The sequence below is a fragment of the Ochlerotatus camptorhynchus genome, unplaced genomic scaffold, assembly GCF_037179485.1.
Source record: "Ochlerotatus camptorhynchus isolate MF236.1 unplaced genomic scaffold, CSIRO-AGI_Acam_v1.1 ptg000767l, whole genome shotgun sequence".
Lineage (NCBI taxonomy): Eukaryota > Metazoa > Arthropoda > Insecta > Diptera > Culicidae > Ochlerotatus > Ochlerotatus camptorhynchus.
The window spans coordinates 1,189,706-1,210,784 of record NW_027041234.1 but is presented as its reverse complement, the minus strand read 5'-3'; the positions used below and the strand labels follow the sequence as shown (position 1 = coordinate 1,210,784).

At 41.9% G+C, this 21,079-nt stretch overlaps 2 protein-coding genes across 3 annotated transcripts in view; one reads left to right on the top strand and one right to left on the bottom strand.

Moving 5' to 3' along the window:
- Window positions 1-21,079, top strand: part of osy (oskyddad) — a 165,888-nt gene that overhangs the window by 127,394 nt on the left and 17,415 nt on the right. Inside the window, exon 3 of one of the 2 annotated variants that reach the window (XM_065238344.1) lies at window positions 8,709-8,982. In XM_065238344.1, coding sequence (XP_065094416.1) covers window positions 8,714-8,982 — 269 coding nt within the window. In that variant the 5' untranslated portion in view covers window positions 8,709-8,713. The remainder of the gene's footprint in view (window positions 1-8,708; window positions 8,983-21,079) is intronic. The other variant, XM_065238343.1, reaches the window with a different exon arrangement.
- Window positions 3,045-5,992, bottom strand: LOC135714960 (uncharacterized). Its single transcript, XM_065238364.1, has 3 exons — window positions 5,576-5,992; window positions 4,526-4,547; window positions 3,045-4,483 (listed from the first exon to the last, which is right to left on the bottom strand). The coding sequence occupies exons 1-3, from the start codon at window positions 5,990-5,992 to the stop codon at window positions 3,045-3,047; spliced, it is 1,878 nt and encodes a 625-aa protein (XP_065094436.1).

Here is a 21,079-nt window from a genome sequence, read left to right as displayed (position 1 = left end):
CTCTCGATCGATTGACGAGGCGATTTATTAGTTTCGCCGGGCTTTAGTTGGGAGAAAATCGTGTTTGTGGCCGTTTTTGAGCCGACGTTGGTGGAGAAACTTTTTACTCGGTGAATGAAGTTTCGTGCCACATTCACTTTGAGTTGCATGCTGTAGATGGAATGGTAATTCAGAAACCTATCTGATGCGATCGGTTTCATGTACCATTCGGTTTTTACTGTCTGGTCATCCCTTCGTACCAGAAGCAGGTCTAAGAACGGTATTCGTCCTTGTTTCTGCACCTTCACTGTGAATTGGATTTTTGGGTGATAGGTTAAATGTTTCCCTCACCGATTCGATTTTCTCCCCCGGCACGGCCAATATCAGGTCATCGGCGTACTTTTTCAACACCGGGGGCTGGAAATCGAGCCTTGCTACTGTAGTGTCCAGCATCACTAGGTCCGCAATGGTGGGTTACCCATCTGGCGATAGGGTTGTCCTTTGAACCGGAAGTAGATGCAGTCAATGTAGAACTCCGATATCTCCAGAAACAGGTTGATGTTTGTGTGTTGCTTGATGTTGTCAGGGATGCACGTGAAAAGTGACACTACATCCAGGGAAATCAGGACGTAGCCGGGTGGAAGCTGCACGTTATTGATGTACTCACAGAAGATGAATTAATTTGGCACGTTGTATCTACCAGCGATGGACTTCTGTATGATTTTACCAACGAACTGCGAGAGTGTGTACGACGGTTACGCCATGCATGGTACTACTGGTCTCAACGGCAAACCCTCTTTGTGTGCCTTGGGGGCACTGTAGATTCGAGGGGACGTAGCCTTGAACGTCTTCAACTTCATTTCGGTTGATCTGCTAGTCGCTTCGCGAACTGATTGTTTTTTGCTTGATATCCTGATGTTGGGTCCCGATTCAGCTTCTGGTAGGTGTCGTCATCGTCTATCATCCGTTGCAGTTTGGCCTCATACTCTTCACGTTTCATCACCACGGTACTGTTCCCTTTGTCCGCCTCGATGACTACTATCTCGGGGTGTTGCTTCAGAAATTCTTTCGTTGACTTGGTGGTGGTACGGTAGAAATTTGTCGTGCCTTCCCTTTCGCCTCTCCGCGTGAAGAAAATTCTGGATTTGATTCGCAACGGCGCATCTATTGCGTTATTGAACCTCTTCCGTTTCGTGCACTCGAACGACATTCTCCACATCGGCGATCAGGTGGTAGATAGGAAGCTCATTCATATCTGTGTATGGCAATGCAAATTTCGATCCCAGGCTTAACAGCAGTTTGACCTCCCTCGGGATTGTGACGTCGGTGCTGTTGAGAAGCGATTTTGTGTTGTGGCTTGGGGTCCTGCTTTATAGGAAAACAACATTAGGACCATTTCCCATTTTACAACAAAGTTGCTTGAAATTAACTTTGCCGACGATCATATGTCTTTATATGCAATAATAAGTTAGTTTTTGAATATTAATTAATTTGAGGATCACTCTAACGTTAGCATTTCCAGACCACAAGCAAAAAATTAATAATTTAAGCTCGACCTTCTCCAATTTTTTTTCCGACTAATCGATGTTTTTCAACAAATTCGAAATCTAATCGAAAAAAAAACATCGTAGCTATGGGTAAAAATCTAAAAATCATTGAAAACACAAATAACATAAAATGACCCCCTTCAATGTACTAAAATATTTTTATTAAAAAGCTTATAATAAATGGTATGTTCTTTATGATAAGCAGAACCCTTTTTTCCGTACTGAGCATCAATTCTACCACAGTTCCTACATCTGGACCCTCCCTATCAACTCATGGACCGGGTACCAACGGTTTTACTTCCCTGTGGAAGGAAGGTGTGATCTGGCATTGAACCCAGGCTTTTTGGGATGAAAGCAGGACACTTGAAAATTATCAAAAATCTTAGCAATAACTTAACAACTAAAAGTCTCAAAAGTGGTTTTCTGTAAAAAAAAATAAAAATAAAACTTTTAAAACCAAAAGTTCAAAAATTTGTTATATGTTATTCTATGATTTTTATTAATTTTCAATTGTCCATCTTAAAAATTTCACAAAAGACGCCATTCTTCATGAGCTTTAAAATGAAATATATGTCAAATATTTTGAAGAGAGTATTTATTTGTAATTTAAGATTAAAAACACTTTTTTTTGGATTTTACTCTAAATTTCCAGCAACTTTTTGCCGTGTATATTTGTTTCTGACATGGTGTTCGAGCCGTGGGCTCTGTATTTGCCGGGATTCGGAGGTGTTTCTTTCCGTTCGGCCTTCGAACGGCGCACAGAAATCACTGAGGAAGTTGGCACGCTGAAACACTGCTGATGTTCCACCTTCACGCACTTACACGACCGTTGACTATCTTTTCGGACATACAAAAAGCCGGCTTTGGGATGCTGCGAACGTTACCGCGGTATATTTGCAACTGATCTACAATGTACCTATACACATTTCTGCTGTGTGGTCAAGTGCAATTGAGTGACCACTGGATTGAGTGAGAATTGACGATCCTCATTAGGGTGGGTCATATTTGTTGTTGTTAGTCGCATTAGATCGATTTAGTTTTAATTTCAATGGTTTAAGGATTTAGCTTTAGTTTTATACTTATGATTAGGATTACGTATTTACAATATTTACAAAATTAATTTTTTATTATAACCAGTGGGTACTGGTCATTCCGGCCACCTTGAAACATTCCCATTGTTTCAACCCTCTGAACTCTCATCTCTCGTAGTTGTACTCTCCACTCTCTCCTCACGATCGGATGTCTTCGGCAGTACGATTCCGTAATCATGACTGAACCATTCACCTTTGCGATGGTGATTGGCGGACATTGATTCAGTTGTTGGCGAATCGTTGAGGACGACTGAATGGAGGATGGCACGAGGTTGCACGAAACGGAGATCTGTGAACAACAAAAGACCCGGTAGATCGAACGGTTTGGTTTAAATTAATGGAACGCTAATCACCTGATTGCGCTCCATATGCGCATCGAGCTAGTTTCGGACTGCTCTACCGGTCTTTGTAGTTTCAGGAACTGCTGTTACTTCGGTTGGTGGTCTTTGGTTGGAACTGGCAGGATTGCGATCTTCGCAACTGGTCTCACGACGCTGTTGGCATTTGCTGTCTTCATGGTGACCACGCGAACGATCCCATCTTTGCCAGGGTGTAGCTGGGTAATTCTTCCGAGCGGCCATTGTGCAGGAGGAAGATTCTCATCCTTGATGACCACGATCTGTCCCACCTTGATAGGAACTGGTGCTTTGCAACCCTTTGCTGCTCGAGATTGGAGTTGAGCAAGGTACTCCGGATACCACCGGGCCCAAATACGCTGGAATAGCTTCTGGGTGATTTGCCAGTGGTCCAGACGGTTGTCCGGCGTGTCGACGTAGCTTGGCTCCGGAACGGATTGTAGATTCGAGCCAACCAAGAAATGACCAGGCGTTAGAACCTCGAGGTCAGTAGGATCGCACGGAATTGGGGTCAGTGGTCTTGAATTGAGGCACATTTCAATCTGTGTTAGCAGCGTTGTCATGTTCTCTTGACGGATGCTGATGTGGCCGATTTCACGCAGGAGATGATGTTTGGCTGACTTCACTGCGGCTTCCCACAATCCTCCGAAGTGTGGGGCGCGTGGTGGAATGAATTTCCACTGGATTTGATTTTCGGCACACCAGGTCTGGATGTGAGCTCGGTCAGTTTCACTGGACTTCAACATCTCGTAGATGCGATGGAGTGCGTTAGCTGCTCCCTTGAATGCAGTGCCATTGTCCGAATGGAGTTCTCGAACAAGGCCACGGCGGGCGACGAATCGGCGAAGTGCAGCCAAGAACGCTGGTGTGGACAAGTCCGTGACCAACTCGATGTGCACTGCCTTCGTTGAAAAGCATACGAAAATGGCGATGTACGCTTTGGTTGGCCCACGATTGCGTACCGTTGACTTCAGAAACACTGGTCCACAGTAATCGACGCCGCTGATTGCGAACGGGCGTGCTGGAGTCACACGAGATTTTGGAAGATCTGCTACACTCTGCTGAATCAGGATCGGCTTGTTCCGGAAGCACTTGACACACTGGTGATACGCATGCCGGACAAGATTCCTTCCACTGATGATCCAGTATTTTTGGCGCATGGTAGCGAGCATGAGTTGTGGACCGGCGTGCAGAAGAAACTTGTGGTAATAACCTGCTAGCAACTGTGCTAGTGGGTGACTTGAGGATAGCACCATCGGGTACTTGACGGTATCTGGAACTTCAGCGTTTGATAGACGTCCTCCTACACGGATGATTCCGTTGTCGTCGACATGTGGCTTCAACCATTTCAAGGGTGAGGACTTCAAGACGTCGTTACTTGTGGAACTGGTGAGCTCAGCTAGCTCTTCCGAGTAGAGTTGCGATTGAGCAAGTCGAATCAGCGTGTGATCGGTGACTACGAGATCAGCTGTCGTGAGAATGATGTTCGATGATTTGGTGGACTTACGTACTGTGGCCAGTGTTGGGAAAATATCAAAAAATCAAATCTCACCAATGCCCAAGATCACGCTTGACTTTCGTAGACAAAAATCAACAAGCGAACAATTGCGGTTGATTTTGCAAGCTATGATATCGCAGCTCGGAATACAAAGCTAACAAAACTCATCAGCTGCAAATCTCAACAAACTGTGGTGAGATTGAGCTTCATGATTTTTGCTTTACACCCGAATGAAACCGAAACGTCCATAACGGTTGGCAGCAGTCACTTCGTGTTTGCCATCGGTGAAGAGTAAAAAGAGATAGCAAACTATACTTTCTCTTTCTAAGAAAACGATGTGCAACGAAATCATTTTTGTGTCGAGTCAACTCCCAGCTTGATTTATGCACGTTGTGAATAGTCTCGCAATATCAAAGGAGCTTGTAAAATCAATATCAAGCATGATATTTTGTTCCAATATCACGCGTAATATTGAGAGCGTATGAGAGCGGAAAAATATCATTTGATTGATGATTTTGCCAACACTGACTGTGGCTTGCAATGCCTTGATATACTTGATGCAGTACGCTACTACACAGCGAAGAGTTGTGTAGTTAGAGAAGCGAGCGAATAGCCGATTTGCAAACTGTTCGTCAGAAGTATTGAGCGATAACAAAGTTACCTTCCGAGCTTCTTCGATGACGGTAATGTGTTCTTCTTCTGGAACATTCGAGACAGGCCAGTGCGCAGGAAATTCCCACAACCACTTCGGACCATCTGGACTGATTGACTAAGTCTGCGGGCTGCAATCCTCGAGATAGTTCGTCGGCTGGGTTTTCTACTCCTGGGACATGTCTCCAAGACATGTCTCTCAGTGTTGGATTGGATGGTGGAAACACGATTCGCAACGAATGTTTTCCAACGATTCGGTGGTGATTGCAACCATTGAATGACTGTGGTTGAGTCTGTCCAGAAGTAGACATCGGTAGACAGCTTGATTGAGTGTTCAACCTTCTGATACAGCTTCGTGGAAAGAACGGCTGCACACAACTCAAGTCTTGCGATAGTGTGTTTCGTGGCAAGAGGTGCCACCTTTGACTTCGATGTCAGTAATTGAACCTTTACTTGGTCGTTGTTCAACGAGCGGGTGAAGCAACAAGCTCCGTAGGCAGCGTCAGATGCACCGCAAAAGAAATGCAACTCAACCTTGGAAATGGCGGCCAAAGATACGAAACGTGTAATTCTGATGTCAGCCAGGATGGGAAGCGTAGCATGGAATTGCTTCCACTCATCCTGTAGCTTCTGCGGGAGCGGGTGGTCCCATTCGTAGGGAGCTTTGTCTTCGTTCTTTAGTTTCCAAAGTCGCTGCATGAACAATTTGGCAGTCCGTTCGGCCTTCGAACGGCGCACAGAAATCACTGAGGAAGTTGGCACGCTGAAACACTGCTGATGTTCCACCTTCACGCACTTACACGACCGTTGACTTTCTTTTCGCAGCATCCCAAAGCCGGTCGTTTCTGATTTGTCGACTACGCTATCCATCCGTCGGTAACAATAAATCAGTCAAAGTGGAAATTGAATTTTTTTTGTGTGTTCGAAAGATAGCCAACGGTCGTGTACGTGCGTGAAGATGGGTCGATAAGTAGGGTCCAGGTGTGGGAGCTGCCTTCCTGGCACGTCGGTAGCATTGGTGCTCAGCACGGAAAACAAGATCGACGGAAAAAAAAGTTAGGCGATAGTTGCTAGCGTATATTGTATTGCCGCCAGCTCAGCAACATATACGGAACAAGGAGCTTGAAGCAGGTGCTGAGAAATTCGTTATAAATACCAAAACCAGCGATCTTGCGGAATCAACTTGGTCAAAGTATGCAGTGAAAATTGACGGAGTAATTATGGAGCGATGATGCCTTGGAATCTCATGAATCTCCCATGTCATAGATACATCAAATTAATTTCCGAAGTCGGAGAACCAAACACGATTGAGATTATGCAGGGAAGGGCTGATATCCCGTGTTATGCATACGTAGTACAATGACAAACGAGCTTGTGAAAAAAAAAATGATGATGATCCCACCCACCTCTTACCCCTACAAAGGTTTGAGCTGGGCGATTTATTTTTAACATAATTAAATATGACATTTTTACCAGATTAGCAAACCAAATCGAACTGGTTACAGTTACAGATATATATTCCCCCTAGAGTTTACAGTTGTTTCACAGCGATATAAATGTGGTAAAGTTTAGGCGTCCACCTCTTAGTTCACCTTTTTTCCACCTAAAATATTCCTAAGTATTACAAGCAATCAAAAGTTAATGAGCAATCAACAAAGCATCCTATTGCACTAGCAAACCCGCAGAGATCATTCCGTGAAATTACCATGAATTTAGTTTTACTTTCATTCAATTTCAACTGCTTACACTTTAACCATCTACTAAGAGATCGCAAATCTGTGAAACAGCAACTTCTAAATCCTTAACTGCAATGAATAACACAGTATCATCTGCAAAAAGATTAATGTCGCAAAATCGTAAAACACGTTGCATGTCATTAATATACATGATAAATAACAGGGGCCCCAATACACTTCCCTAGGGCACTCCAAGGTTATTCCCCACGGAACTGGAAATATAATCATTAAAAACAGTCCTTTGAGCTCTATCAGCCAAATAGCTTTCAAACGATTTATATGCAGTACTCGAATGACCTTACCGATATCCCGATTGTTCTGGTATCAACAAACTATTACTATTTAAATACTCCAACAGCTGGCTTTTAACAACAAGTCATAAAATTTTCTCTAATGTGTGCAACATGTTGATGGGACGAAACTCTTCGGCTTTAATAGTTTCAGCAACTGTTTGAATAGGAACTGCTAAGGATTCCTTCAAAATTTGTGGCACATGTTCAGTCTGCAATGATTAATTAATAGGGTCCATCCGATTTTCCTAATGAAAAGCAAATAGCTCTAAGTTTATCTAATGTAATTGGATGAAAATCTTTAAATCTACAACTGTTATTAACTGGCTGATTTATTTCGTCAGGTTCATTGACCAATTTAATGGATTGATAAACACTGTCGTCAAAATAATCATTAAACTTAGATCCAATTACCTGTTCTGACTGTTCTAAAGTGCCATTAAAAGTTATGGTCCGTGGTTTGCAACTACTATGTTTTGATACAGATTGCAAAATTTTCCATAACTCTTTGCTGTTGTTTTGATGCTGATCAATCTTCCTCTGGAAGTATTCACAACGAATTTTTTTGTATCGATTGTGAATATTTATTACCCGCGATTGTGAACCTATTCCAATGATTATCACTATTTGATCTATACAACTTTTTATACCATTTGTCCCTCTCACCAGAACCAGTTACCATCGATAGCTTCGTTGATGCTATATTGAATTTTTCATTGCTCTTTACAAAAATCGGCAACTGTCCGACTTCATTACTTGTTTTGCGATAAGTATCCAACAAGCAATTTCAACTGCAAACCAGCTTAGCTGCATAAACAAAAAATTCATATTTAATCTTAAAAGCAGCTAAACTTGTTAGTTGGGTATATTGTTTAGAGAACTGATTGTCTTAGACTTTCTCCGTTGAATAGTCTACTATCGATGGAAAAGCACGAATCACGAATTAGAGAAACTCAATATTCGCGGAGGGTAGCAATAAACGGATGTTCAAGAGTCGCTGCTGTACCTAGCATTTTTTTATCTCTGCGACTTTAAATATAATTTAGTGTAATAGATAGCAAATTACACCAATAAATCTAACTACACTTGTTTGCTAGATTCACACACATTAGAGTTTCAATAAAGGCAGGTCAACCATGTACATTACCAAACACTAAATCCTGAGCTGCACCCGGTAGCCGTACCTATCAACTCAACACTGAAAGGCACATCTATCAAATGTGGGAAAATATAAAATTGCCACGAATATTTAACATGCAAATTTATATTTTGCGCACACACACACAAACACATATGTATGTACAAAAGCGCTGCGCACCATTCCGTTGTACTATTGCTACCGTTTATAGACTACTATTTCACATTTTATTACCACAGTTTTACGAGGAAATGCACGTTACCTTTGTTCAAACGGCGACGTAACGATAGATGGCGGTGGTTATAGAAATGTACAATAACTAGATCCGAAGCCATGTTTTACTTCATTTTTCGTTTTAATAATCACGCATACTCACACATGTCTAACATATCGTACCTTCTCTGGTTTATATTCCCCAACAGCAGCCATGGACGTTGAATCGGAAGGCGTCCAACCGGTGAGTGCCAACGGGAATGGGCACTCAGCCGCCGCAGCCGTCATCACCACAATCGACACCGACGACACACACCAGGAGTTGGCCGCCCGGAGGCGAATGTTCATGTCACAGCCCTCGACGGTGGCCATCCGACGGCAACAGGCGATTTGCGTCCGGCGAGCACACAAGATCTACGGCACCAAAAAGAACCCCAACGTCATCCTGGACGGATTGAACATGACCGTGCAGAAAGGATCGATGTAAGTACCGACGGACGTATGATAGGTTTGAAAATAATCCATCCCACCTTGATCTAAATGGTAAACAAAGCAGCAGCAATACACTTTATCCGCATGATTAACATATACTCAAAACACCGAACTTTGGCCATATGCGATGGAATTTCGATCGAAGAGAATTTTATTTGAATTAATTTCGTTCACAACCGGGAGGATTACTCCCCCTAATATTATCCATTTTCATACACCCCCCACCCCACCCCACAAGGGTGAGCTTAGCAGTGACACATCAAAGGATCTACTCCCTCTTGGTGTGGGTGCTTGCATGCACAGAGAGAGAGGTATAGAGCTATTAAATTATTCATCGGTTTGGATTTCGATAAAGTGACCGTCACCAACATGTGGGTGGAGCCCACGTGTGTACGTGGGTACCGACTTGGAGGAGAAGGAGAGGGATTCAAATTTCCGCAATTTCCGAACACTTTTCCGGTGTGAATAGCTGCGCGCAAACGGTGTGCTCTATAGATAGAGGTAGTCCGAACTGCAACGCGTGATTATCGCATTCACGAGCCGAGAGGAGATTGTGTGAAGTGGATTATGGTTTCTGCTAGGGATCAAAGTGGAACACGTGGTCGTGGGGTGAGGGGAGTGAGTTTTTGGGGGTAAAAGCAAGCTGGGAACGCACAAAAATGCATAGAATTGAAATCGCTGTGCGACGAGCTGTAATTAATTAATTTTAAATTTGATTGTTTATTGTATGGAAGTATGGGATGGAGGAAAAAATTCCACTGAATGGGTGCCAGAGGGTAGTGTGCATAATGTTTGCAAAATTTAAATTTTTCGAATGGTGAAGCGAAGTTTAAAACTTTGTTAAATCTTCAGTGGTTTTCAACATCCCTTTTAAAAAAAAAAATTACTCCACCGTTCCCTCTCCTACAAAAAAAAGTTGGATAGTTAGATGAAAACAAAGTAGACTATCACGTGTTACAAAACAAAGGGAAAATCAAGACCAACAATTGAAATGGCCTTAACTCCATTTTGTAAACAAACCTTGTAAGGCCATTTTCTAGCGAACCGAAACCTAAATTTGCAAACCTAAACCACAATCGGGTAGAGGAGAATTTCTCCTACCTGTTCATTATGTTGGTTTGCCTTTGCGGACTCTGGTAGGCGTGAAAATGGCCTTACAAGGTTTGTTTACAAAATGGAGTTGAGGCCTTTTCAATTGTTGGTCTTGAAATGTCAGCTTCGGCAATACCTTAACAACCTATTATCGTCATATAATAAATATTCTGAAACTTTGAAAAATTATGAGCCCAGTTTATAGAAAAAAATAGGTAGAGGTCAATTTTCCTGAAATTATTGATCCAAATAATGTACGCAGTTCCAAGATTGTCACTGAAGTTCTAGAAATGTTATTGGAATTCATGGAACTACCCTGAATGAATAGGAACAAAATATTCAAGTTCTCTAAACTACCAGGCAAGCATATACTTCCAAAAAAAGTTTCCAAGTTACTACAACTACCCTAAGGATCTGGACCTTCCTCTTTTCTTTCTTCACCATCTCTAAACTTCCCTGATCTTCTGTGGACTGCCCGGAAGTTTTTGAAATTTGCCTAATGTCCACAATGTTACGCCAATTCACTCGGTCCGTGGCTGCTTGTCTCCAATTTCTTGACCGTCCCACACTTCCAATATCCTGCTCCACTTGGTCTAGCCACCTTGCTCGCTGTGCTCCTCCTCGTCTTATACCGGCCGGATTCGAGGCAAACACCATTTTTGCGGGATTGTTTTCCGGCATTCTTAAAACGTGTCCCGCTCATCGTACCCGTCCAGCTTTTGCAACTTTCTGGATACAGGGTTCGCCATAGAGTTGCTCCCGCTCGTGGTTCATCTTTCGCCTCCATACACCGTTCTCACAAATCCCGCCAAAGACGGTCCTAAGCACTTGTCGTTGGAAAACACCCAGTGCTTGCAGGTCGTCCTCGAGCATTGCCCACGTCTCGTGCCCGTAGAGAACTACCGGTCTTATCAGCGTCTCGTACATGGTACATTTAGTACGGAGGTGAAGTTTACCCGACATCAGGATCTTGTGGAGTCCGTAGTAAGCACGACTTTCGGCAATAATACGTTGACGAATTTCTCTGCTGCAGTTGCTATCCGACGTCACCAATGATCCGAGGTAGACAAATTCATCCACCACCTCGAACTCAGCTCCGTCGATTGTCACGTTTCTGCCTATGCGAGCCCTATCCCGCTCGGTTCCTCCAGCTAACAGATACTTTGTCTTCGACGTATTCACCTTTAATCCAACCTTCTCTGCTTCACGTTTCAGCCTGGTGTACTACTCCGCCACGGCCTGAAACGTTTTTTTCCGACAATGTCCACGACGTCAGCGAAGCAGATAAACTGGCTGGACATATTGAAGATCGTACCCGCATGTTAAAGCCCGCACGTTTCATATCACCTTCTAGCGCAATGTTGAACAGGAGACAGGAAAGACCATCGCCTTGTCGAAGTCCTTTGCGAGTTTCAAACGAGTCCGACAACGCACCCGATATCTTCACGCAGCACTGTACACCATCCATCGTAGCCCTGATCAGTCTGGTCAGCTTCCCGGGAAAACCTTTCTCGTCCATAATCTTCCATAGCTCTTCACGGTCAATAGTATCCTAAGCGGCCTTGAAATCGTTGAGTATTTAGGTGGTGCGTAGGGACTTGATATTCACGACACTTTTGGAGGATCTGCCACAACGTATAGATTTGGTCCGTTGTCGATCGCCCGTCCACAAAACCGGCTTGATAACTTCCCACAAATCTGCTTGCTAGCGGCGATAAACGGCTAGGCATATTACTCCCTCTTTCCACTCCTTCGGTAGCTGTTCTGTATACCAGATCCTGACTATCAGTCGGTGCATACAAGTGGCCAACTTATCCGGGCTCATTATGATAAGTTCCGCTCCGATACCATCTTTCCCAGCTGCTTTGTTGTTCTTAAGCTGTCGGATAGCATCTTTTACTTCACCTATCGTGGGAGCTGGCATGTCCCCCTCATCCGCTGTACCGACGAAGCCATTCCTCCTGCCGCCTTGGTCCTCCACCTCTGCGCCGTGCAGATGTACATGGTGGTGCTGCTTCCACCTTTCAATCACCTCACTTTCGACCGATACTCCCTTCCTTATCCCGACACATTTCGGCTCGCGGCACAAAGCCTTGGCGGGATGCGTTGAGTTTCTTGTAGAGCTTGCGTGTTCTTTGAGAACGATACAGCTGCTCCATTTCTTCGCACTCCAGCTCTTCCAGGCGGCGCTTCTTATCCCGGAAAAGATGGGTTTGCTGTCTTCGCTTATGTTTATATCGCTCCACATTATGACGGGTTCCTTGCTGCATCATCGCCTGTCCGCGCTGCGTTCTTCTCGTCCAAAACCGTCTGACACTCTTCGTCGAACCAATCGTTCCGTCGATTCCACTCCACGAACCCAACGGGGCGCCTGCAGCAGCGCTGTTAATGGCTGCTTTCACATTGCTCCAGCAGTCCTCAAGAGCAGCGATGGAAATCAAACGAGCATGATTAGATTTCCACTTCATCGTCAACAGAGTTACTCGCAAACTGTACGCTTTACGACTAACAGTTAATCATCACCCGTCATGATCAAACGTTGCTACAAAAGCAACCCACAGAAAATCAATCATCGAGGGATTGAGTCCTGCTCAGAAAAGTGAGTTACCTTTTTCGCTCACTACGTACACAAATCGCAACTCGTGTGTGTTTCACATGACGAGAGTGAGGTGTGAGAGTGAGTGTTCTTTTTGTATTTTGCTGCGTTTGTTCTTCATTAGCAGTGTGGGCTTGAAGATGCAGGGCACGGTTGCTAGCAGGCTGCAAGCAATAAGAAAAAATAGATATAAGCGAATTCCCCGTCAATTCGGGGTTTCGTGAGTCGCGCGCACTGGCGCACTGCCGTATACAGACTATAGACTTAAAGCGAGATTCGCATGATAAGAATTCTGCATTTCCACTTGGGAGTTGTAAAATCAGTCGCGTTTTTCTGAATTAATACGATAACCTAACGTTGCACCTAGTGCCCTGTGTTCTCCGCTACACATTGCCTTATGCGCGACGACTACCGTGATAGTGTGCCAAAAATGTGGCCGAATTGAGGCCTTTTGATAGCCGGGTAGTCGGTCCACTGGTTCCGGTACCAGCCCAGAACGTTTCCCGGTGCACATTTTTGCGAAAATTTATAAAAAGTGTAGAGCTTCTGTGGAAATCTCATTTGCAAATTTTGGGACGAATGTGCTGAAGTGTTGGAAATTATCTCAAGATCTAAATTTTCTATGAACTACGTTGACTTCTAATTCTAATCTTTAAGGATTGCTCATTCCTGAAAAATTTGTGAAACATTCCTAAAAGATAAAAATCTATGAAACGATGATGATTTTTGATTTGCTATGTCACGTACGTTCTGAAAGTTTTTCCGAAAAATTCATTATTTTAAAACCTTCCTTCGGGCGATCGGAAACATCTCCAAAAACCTGAGAGATTCTCTAATGTTCTGGAAACAACTCAGAACCTCTTAAAGTTTTCTACAATGTTTAGAAAATCCCTCAGCTCTTTAAAACCCTGAAAATTTCACTGAAGTTTGTATACAAGCTCTGAAATACCCATTGGAAGAACTGAGAAGTTCCCTTATTTTTCTGTAAAATTTTCTAAAATGTTTATTAATTAGGTAGAAAACAAAGTTGAATTTCTTGGGGATCTGCGATGATTTTGGTGGCTACATTGCACTTCCAGCAAAATCAAAGCAGTTCTGTGTATATTGGCGTACTGGATTCGTTCCTGAAGCTCTGGTTACCATACCCTTATTTTCTATGAACTTTTATCTACAATAGTATGCTTTGAACATTTTTGAACTTAATCAACAGATTGTAGCTTTCTTAATTATTGTTATTAAATTCTTTAATCAGCTTTTAAGCTCTCGAATACTTTCTGAAAATCTTGAATTTTTTGACATTATGGGCAGTGTTGTTAACTTTTCATGGAGTATAATCCGTAGACAGTGAAAATTGTTGTTAACTTGAGAAATATTCAGCTACATTTGTTCTGCCCAACAAACATTTTCATAGAAACGGCTCAAAATCTTCAAATTTTTAAGTGATGAGCGGGGGAGGGTAGCGAAGCTGTAGAATATCCGTAGGAATTTACAACAATCCGAATTTCAACAATCGTCCGTAGATCCGTAGAAAATATCAATATCTGTAGAACTACGGATTAAGCCATACAACTAACCACACTGATTATGGGTATGGGTAAGTGAATTATGAATGGATTTTGTGAAATGTTTGGCATGGTTTGAATTTCTATGCTTAAAGTTGTCAAAAATTCATCTTAGTTCAAGCCACATTTCTAAAGCTTTAGAAACATTTTAAGAACTGTAAGCTAATCATCTTCTAAGTGTGTAAAACAGCATCAAGTATCAGGCAGCTGTTATGTTTTCCAAGAAAACAAATATATCTGTACATATTATAAGTGTTTTAAATCAAGCGTCCCAGATTGGGTCTGAAGAGATCTGGTCACTTTAATCTACAGTATCGGCCGAAAAATGTGAAGTTAGCGCAGCTATACTGCCGGTATTCCCATAATAGTCCCATGTAGATAGGGATTCCTATAGAACATGAGATTCTTATGCGAATAGCGGCTATATATCTCGCGTGCTATGATGCTATAAGAGACTGTGGAAGCACCGAGGAGGAAGGCGATGTTTGCTGGTCACCCATGATGTGCAGTGGATACATCTCTAAACTACTGTTCCTGAAGTCCATGGCTTGAGAATCATACGCTGCTATGTTTTTGGAATGGAGCATAGTTTCCTGCCACCTTCGAGCAAGCTATTTATAACCATCCGCACCAATGTATACGCGGCCTTCTTATACAGATCTCGTATAATAATCATACATAATGGTATAGAAATCCAACAGCCCCCGGTTGGTTGTAGTAATAATGAGTTTTCAGTGAATGTACCTTCAAATAGTCAAGTGAGCTCTCGTTTTGTCACTATCTAATATGCGCATTTTGCACCGTAGAGCCACATTCGCTGTTTTCTCTGACGCTACATTCGAGTGCAAGATTTCACGCACTTGAGTGTGGCGTCAGTAAAAACAGAGTGTGTGGCTCTACGGTGTCAAGGATGTCTCATGTTCTAGGTTGTCCAAATTGTTCAGCAGTTCAGATATTTTGTACTACTAGGTAGAACCAGAGATACGTGATCTATTGTCAAGGATGCCAGGTATTCTAGGTTCTTCAAACCATCCAAGAGTTCAGATGCTTAGTTCTTTTAGATCAAACAAGTATAGAACTATGTTAGCAATCATATCATAGCGCCTATGTCATGTCAATCCTGGAATATTGCAGCATTGTCTGATCCCCTTATCAAAGCACGCATTTTGACCGAATAGAATCAGTACAAAAACAATTTCTATTATATGCACTTACGAAGCACGCTGCATGCTCATTAACATACAAACCACAGTCGTGAATTTGCTATGGTCTTATTTGTAAATGACATCGTCACGCAACGCATTGCAGTCGAGAAATTTTCCAACCCGAAAAATTTCTAGACCGACCGGGATTCGAACCCAGCCATCTCCAGCATAACGTTGCTTTGTATCCCTGCGCCTTTACCAACAGAGCTAAGGGAGAGCCAAATCTAATTCATATACAGTTCAAATTCAATTCAGGATCGGTTTCCATGCCATTCAAATCCAATTTTTATTCAGTTTAAATTTAACTCAAATTAAATTCAAAATCAGTTCGATTTTTATTGATATCCAATTCAAATTCAATACAAATCTAAATCTAATTTAGTAAAAATCCAATTCATATCAATTAATATCATCAATTCAAAATTTATTCAAATTGACAGAAATGTATCATGTGGATCAAATGGAAAGAAATCACTTAATTATTCATATCTTTTTTTTAATTTTCCACGTTTTTAGGATTTGTTGTTAAAATTTGTTAGCACCTCACGTTGAAAATCTGTTTTTCCCTCATGTGTGTGTGTTTTTTTTTACTTCATTTAATTCCCACCCCCTCCCCCTTTCCCAAAAGGGTTGAAAGTATGGCAGATTTGAACCGGCGTTTGCTTAAATTCAAGGACAATTTGGAGAGCCCAGGGTTTCAGAGCTACGTGATACTAACTTCAAGACAGCATCCAATAAACTGCTCAAAAATCGGTTAATATTTTTTTGCAAGCATATATGAATGCGACCCGCTAATGCATAATGTGTCACTTTTTCTGTAGAACCGTTCCTAGACGTCTTTGAAATCTGCCTTTGATTGCGTTTGTGTTTCAAAAAGTTGAGAAAATTCACAAAATTGCAGGTCAATTGCTTTTCGCAGTACAAAGTTACAGCGAATTGAATGGCTCAAAAAAGACCGTAAAGCACTAGGACGGTTAAACTAGCAAAATGCACCGAAACTATATCAAAATTGAAAAGCTAAAAAAATCATGATCATCATGCCAATGATCATGATTTGAATACAGTTGCTCATCCACTGTACATAATCCGAACAACCTTTTGTCCTAAACTGTACAAATCGAGAACAACAGTTGGTAGCTTGCATTGACGACAAGCATTGCATGGTATGCGAAACGAATCGTGAGTGCGCCTGTCAATGATTTGCTTTCGTCGTACTCTCTTGAGATCTCTGTTACTCACGGCTCTCAGTATTCCCTGTGTATTAGTGCTTAGGAGTAGGAAAGAATCGCTTGCTGTGGGAGTAGCAAAGAATCGCACAGTGGGTTTATACGTGTTCATTAATCGCTAGAAGCGATTTTCTTCCATCGCTGCTCAAGAGGGGTTTCGGTGAGCTCTCCCTCATCCGGCAACGCTGCGTCGAGGCACTGCACGTAATCAGTTGCGACTTCGGGCAGCTTCAGTCGCTCCAGATTGTACCGTGGCGGGCGTCGGTACCGAATGTTGTTGGCAACGGAAAGTTTTTGGCGCACCTTGACCATTAGAAGGTAGTGGTCCGAATCGATATTTGCGCCGCGATAGGTCCTGACGTCGATAATGTCCGAGAAGTGCCTTCCGTCGATCAAAACGTGGTCGATTTGCGATTCTGTCTGCTGCGGTGATCTCCAGGTGTACCGATATGGGAGCATATGCTGGAAGTAGGTATTACGTATGGCCATGTTCTTAGAGGCGGCTAAAGCGATGAGTCTAAGGCCATTGGCGTTCGTTAGATGGTGAGCGCTGAACTTTCCTATATCCGATCTGAATTCCTCGAAGTTCTCCGATGACGATTTTGACGTCATGGCTTGGGCAGCTGTCGTATTCCCGATCCAGCTGCGCGTAAAAAGCGTCTTTATCGTCATCGTCACTTGCTAAGTGAGGGTTGTGCACGTTGATTATGCTGACATTGAAGAAACGGCCTTTGATCCTCAACTTGCACATTCTGCTATCGATTGGCCACCACCCAATCACGCGCTTCTGCATTTCGCCCATCACGATGAAGCTGTACCCAGCTCATGTGTATTGCCACAACTCTGGTAGATGGTATAACCATCCCTATACGTATGTACCGACGATCCCTTCCAGCAAACCTCCTGCAGCGCTACGATGTAGAACTTGCAGACCCTCAATAAATCGGAAAGAATGCGGGTACTTCCCAAGAAATTGAGAGACTTGCAGTTCCATGTTCCGAGTTTCCAATCGTTAGTCCGTTTCCGTTGCTTGGGTCTATGCCGATTGTTCCGGTCCGTATTTACATTGCTTCCTTCCTGTACTTTTGTTTTTTTACGGCTGGCTTGTAGGGTCTGCACCAACCCCCATTGTCTCGCCGGGGGACCATCGTGCACAGCACTGTTTAGAGTCTTACGCTGGCACCAGGACGTTGATCAGCCGCTCCTAACATGGAGAACAGACGCCTTTTTGAGCCGAATCTCCAGGTGAACAGACGCTCGAAGACTGCACTCTCCAAAGAGAGGACTCCCGCCCTTCCCTGTCAGCATACAACCAAGGTCCCACCGGGGTTAGTTACCCGATCTTCCCTATTGTTGCTCGTACCCCAGCCGGCACCGTGGGATAGGAGTTACTGGACAAGAGGCTAAGGACCGCTAGTGGGGTCTATTTTATACCTGCAGATACGCGAAGTATCAACGGTACGCATTGTCCAACCGTTTACCAGCCACGTTTAGTCCTACGTGAATACTTGTTCTAAAATTTCAAAAAAAATATTCTCTCTCTAAACTTCCCTGGACCACGCTGAAGTTTTTGGAACTTGCTTATTATCCCGGCAATCATACTGAAATTAATGGATCTTTCCTAAAGATCATACATTAGTCTAGTTTTCGGAACATCCTTATATGAATACTTCTACTAAAATTTCAGAAAAATAATTAACTGCTCAGGAGTTGTCTGGTCTGATATTTGCTGAAGTCTTGCATTTTTTTCTTAGGTTTTCGAAAGTATACGAAAATTTTCATAAACTGTTCTCGCATTCCTTTGGTGATCCGCTAATTTCCAGGTGCTATCGGAACTGCGCTGAATTTAAAAAAAAATGTATGTATGTTTGTATGTCCTACATTGAAGTGAATGGAACTGTTCTGAGGTGTTTTATGTTCCCTGATGCTCTTGGAACTTTCCTGAAGATCAAAAAAAAAATTTCCTGCCCAGAAACTAATGAAACTGTCATAAAAATCTTAAAAGTTCCCTTTATTTACCAGGCCTTCTGATAAATTCCTAATATATAAATCCTTATAATTCCTGAAGTTTTCTAAAATTCACCACTCACCCTTACAGGTTCATTAACCACCCCAAAATTCAGGACTTTTCAAAGATCTCGAAACTTCCGTGAAGTTATCGGAGCTCCCAGAAAGTTCCAGAAGCTCTTGGAACTTGTTAAAAATGTTCCCACAATTTATCACAAGTTCTCCTGACATATATGAAGTTGTCCGGGCTTCTTTGAAATTCTCCAGATATCTCTGGAATTCTTAATTTTTCCTGAAAGTTTCAGCATCTTTTTAAAAGTTTATGAAACCACCTTGACGTTCCTGAAGTATTGCAGAAGTTTCCTGAACTTCCCCAATGTTGCAGTAGTCTTTTTATTAATTACTTTATTTGTACAGGCTCCATCGAATAAACTTTACAGAGCCAAGTTATCATTTGCGTTATGCATTATTAATGTCTTAAATTTAAATTTAAAGGGAATTGACCCGAATATCCTCGGTTTTCTCGAGGTTAGTGAAGATATACAATTGGATTGGATGAGGAGAGGGAGACGGAGATTTCAAAAATGACTAATAATTTCACTATTCCTAAAACCCACATGTACTTAATCCTATTCAATTTTATATCAGCTGGTGTATGTACAATTATTATAGAAGCAAATGAAGCATTATACCACCCATTGCACAGTGGTCCACAATGCAGATTTAGGTGGAATGATATGTTTTGAGCCTGAAATTGAAACTTTAGACTAAAAGTATCTTCTACAAAGTTGTTCCTTATAGTTATGCTCTCATTTTTATGACAATGAATTCTAGGGTGATTCCTATTATCAATTTGTCATTAGAGTGGTCCTTTTGCCAATAACTTTTTTATTTGGAATTTCTCATGAAAGTCATCTTCTAGAGACTTTTAAAACTCTTTAAGACAAATGTTTTAAAGCGAAATTTTTTGTCTGTATCTCTTCTAATAAAAAATAATACCCAAATATAGTAAAAAATATGAATAAATTCAAATTGATTTTATGCGAGTTTAAAAAATAAAGTATCTCCGGGGGCGACCCCGGCGTTATGGTTAGCATCCATACCTCTCACGCCAAAGTCACGAGTTCTAATCTCACCCCCGGACAAGTCACGAATGACCCAAGAGCGTTAAAGTGACTCTAATAAAAAAAAGTACCTCAATTTTTTTTTATATTATTGACAATAACATACACCCTTTCAAATGCCGTAGAAAAATACTGTTTTTTTAAAGCCACCCTAACTCAATTCAAGAAAATATCTCTTAATCGGCCAATTTAAGAGATACAAAAAAGTTGTTTTCTACAAAGTTACTTGAAATCAGCTCAGCTATAACTTTAACGAAGAATGTATACCATAATTTATTCAAACAAATAAGTTAGATTTTTGATTTTAATGATAATAGGAACCACCCTAGAATTCATTGTCATAAAAATGAGGGCATAACTATAAGGAACAACTTTGTAGAAGAAACTTTTAGTATAAAGTTTCAATTTCAGGCTCAAAACATATCATTCCACCTAAAGGCCTGTGTAGAGATCGAAGCGAAGCGAAAATCTCATACAAAATACTGCATTTTTCACCTGCGTGGAAAACGCAATTGGCAAATATTTCGCTTCGCTTTGAACTGTAAACAGATACAATCCAGCGAAATCTAATGTTGTGGATCGCATCTTTTTCGCTTACGTTTATTTTTTTCGCGCATGCAGCGCTCGCGAAAAGAACAGCAGCTAAGCGAAAAGTTGACGTTTCGGCAGAGCGTATCTGTCAGATTTTCACTTCACCGGAGGTGTAAACTGATCGATTTCGTTTCACATGAACTGTAAACTGCGAAAAAAGGAAACTAGAAAATGTTCCACAAACATTTTTTCACAACCTTTTTCGTGTCGCTTTGATCTGTATACTAGGCTTAAATCTGCATTCTGGACCACTGTGCATTGTAGCACGAAAAATTTGTGCGGTAGCAGTGGGATCTCTTCTCTGTTTGTCTTGAATTCAGGGTTACTTCCACTCACTTGCTATAAAAAATTGTGTTTCCGAATTATGAAAACATTAGATGCTACAAAGATAATTAGTACTTGTAAGTTACAAGAAGAAGTCGTGAAGTATGTGTTTGACACATTAAACCTGTCAATATTGCTTTCAGTGCGTCACAATCAGCGATTTAACGATTCGTGAGCGCTCACTCAGAGTGAACGCTCGCGAATAATAAGATCGTCGATTGTGACGCTCTGAAAGTGAAATTGACAGGTTTTATGAGTCAAACACATCCTTTACACCCTTTTCTTGTTACTTACTAGTACAACATATAATTACATCATCTAATGATCTCATAATTTTGAAAACCATTGTTTTATAGCAAGT

Bases quoted from the DNA above. Each gene is read 5' to 3' on its own strand.
- LOC135714960 (XM_065238364.1), bottom strand. From the start codon at position 5,992: ATGGATAGCGTAGTCGACAAATCAGAAACGACCGGCTTTGGGATGCTG. The intron at 4,548-5,575 runs GTAAAGGTTCAA...TGTCTACGAAAG, and splicing joins GCTCGTTGAACAACGACCAA to TCAAGCGTGATCTTGGGCAT. The intron at 4,484-4,525 runs GTGAGATTTGAT...CACTGGCCACAG, and splicing joins AAGCGTGATCTTGGGCATTG to TACGTAAGTCCACCAAATCA.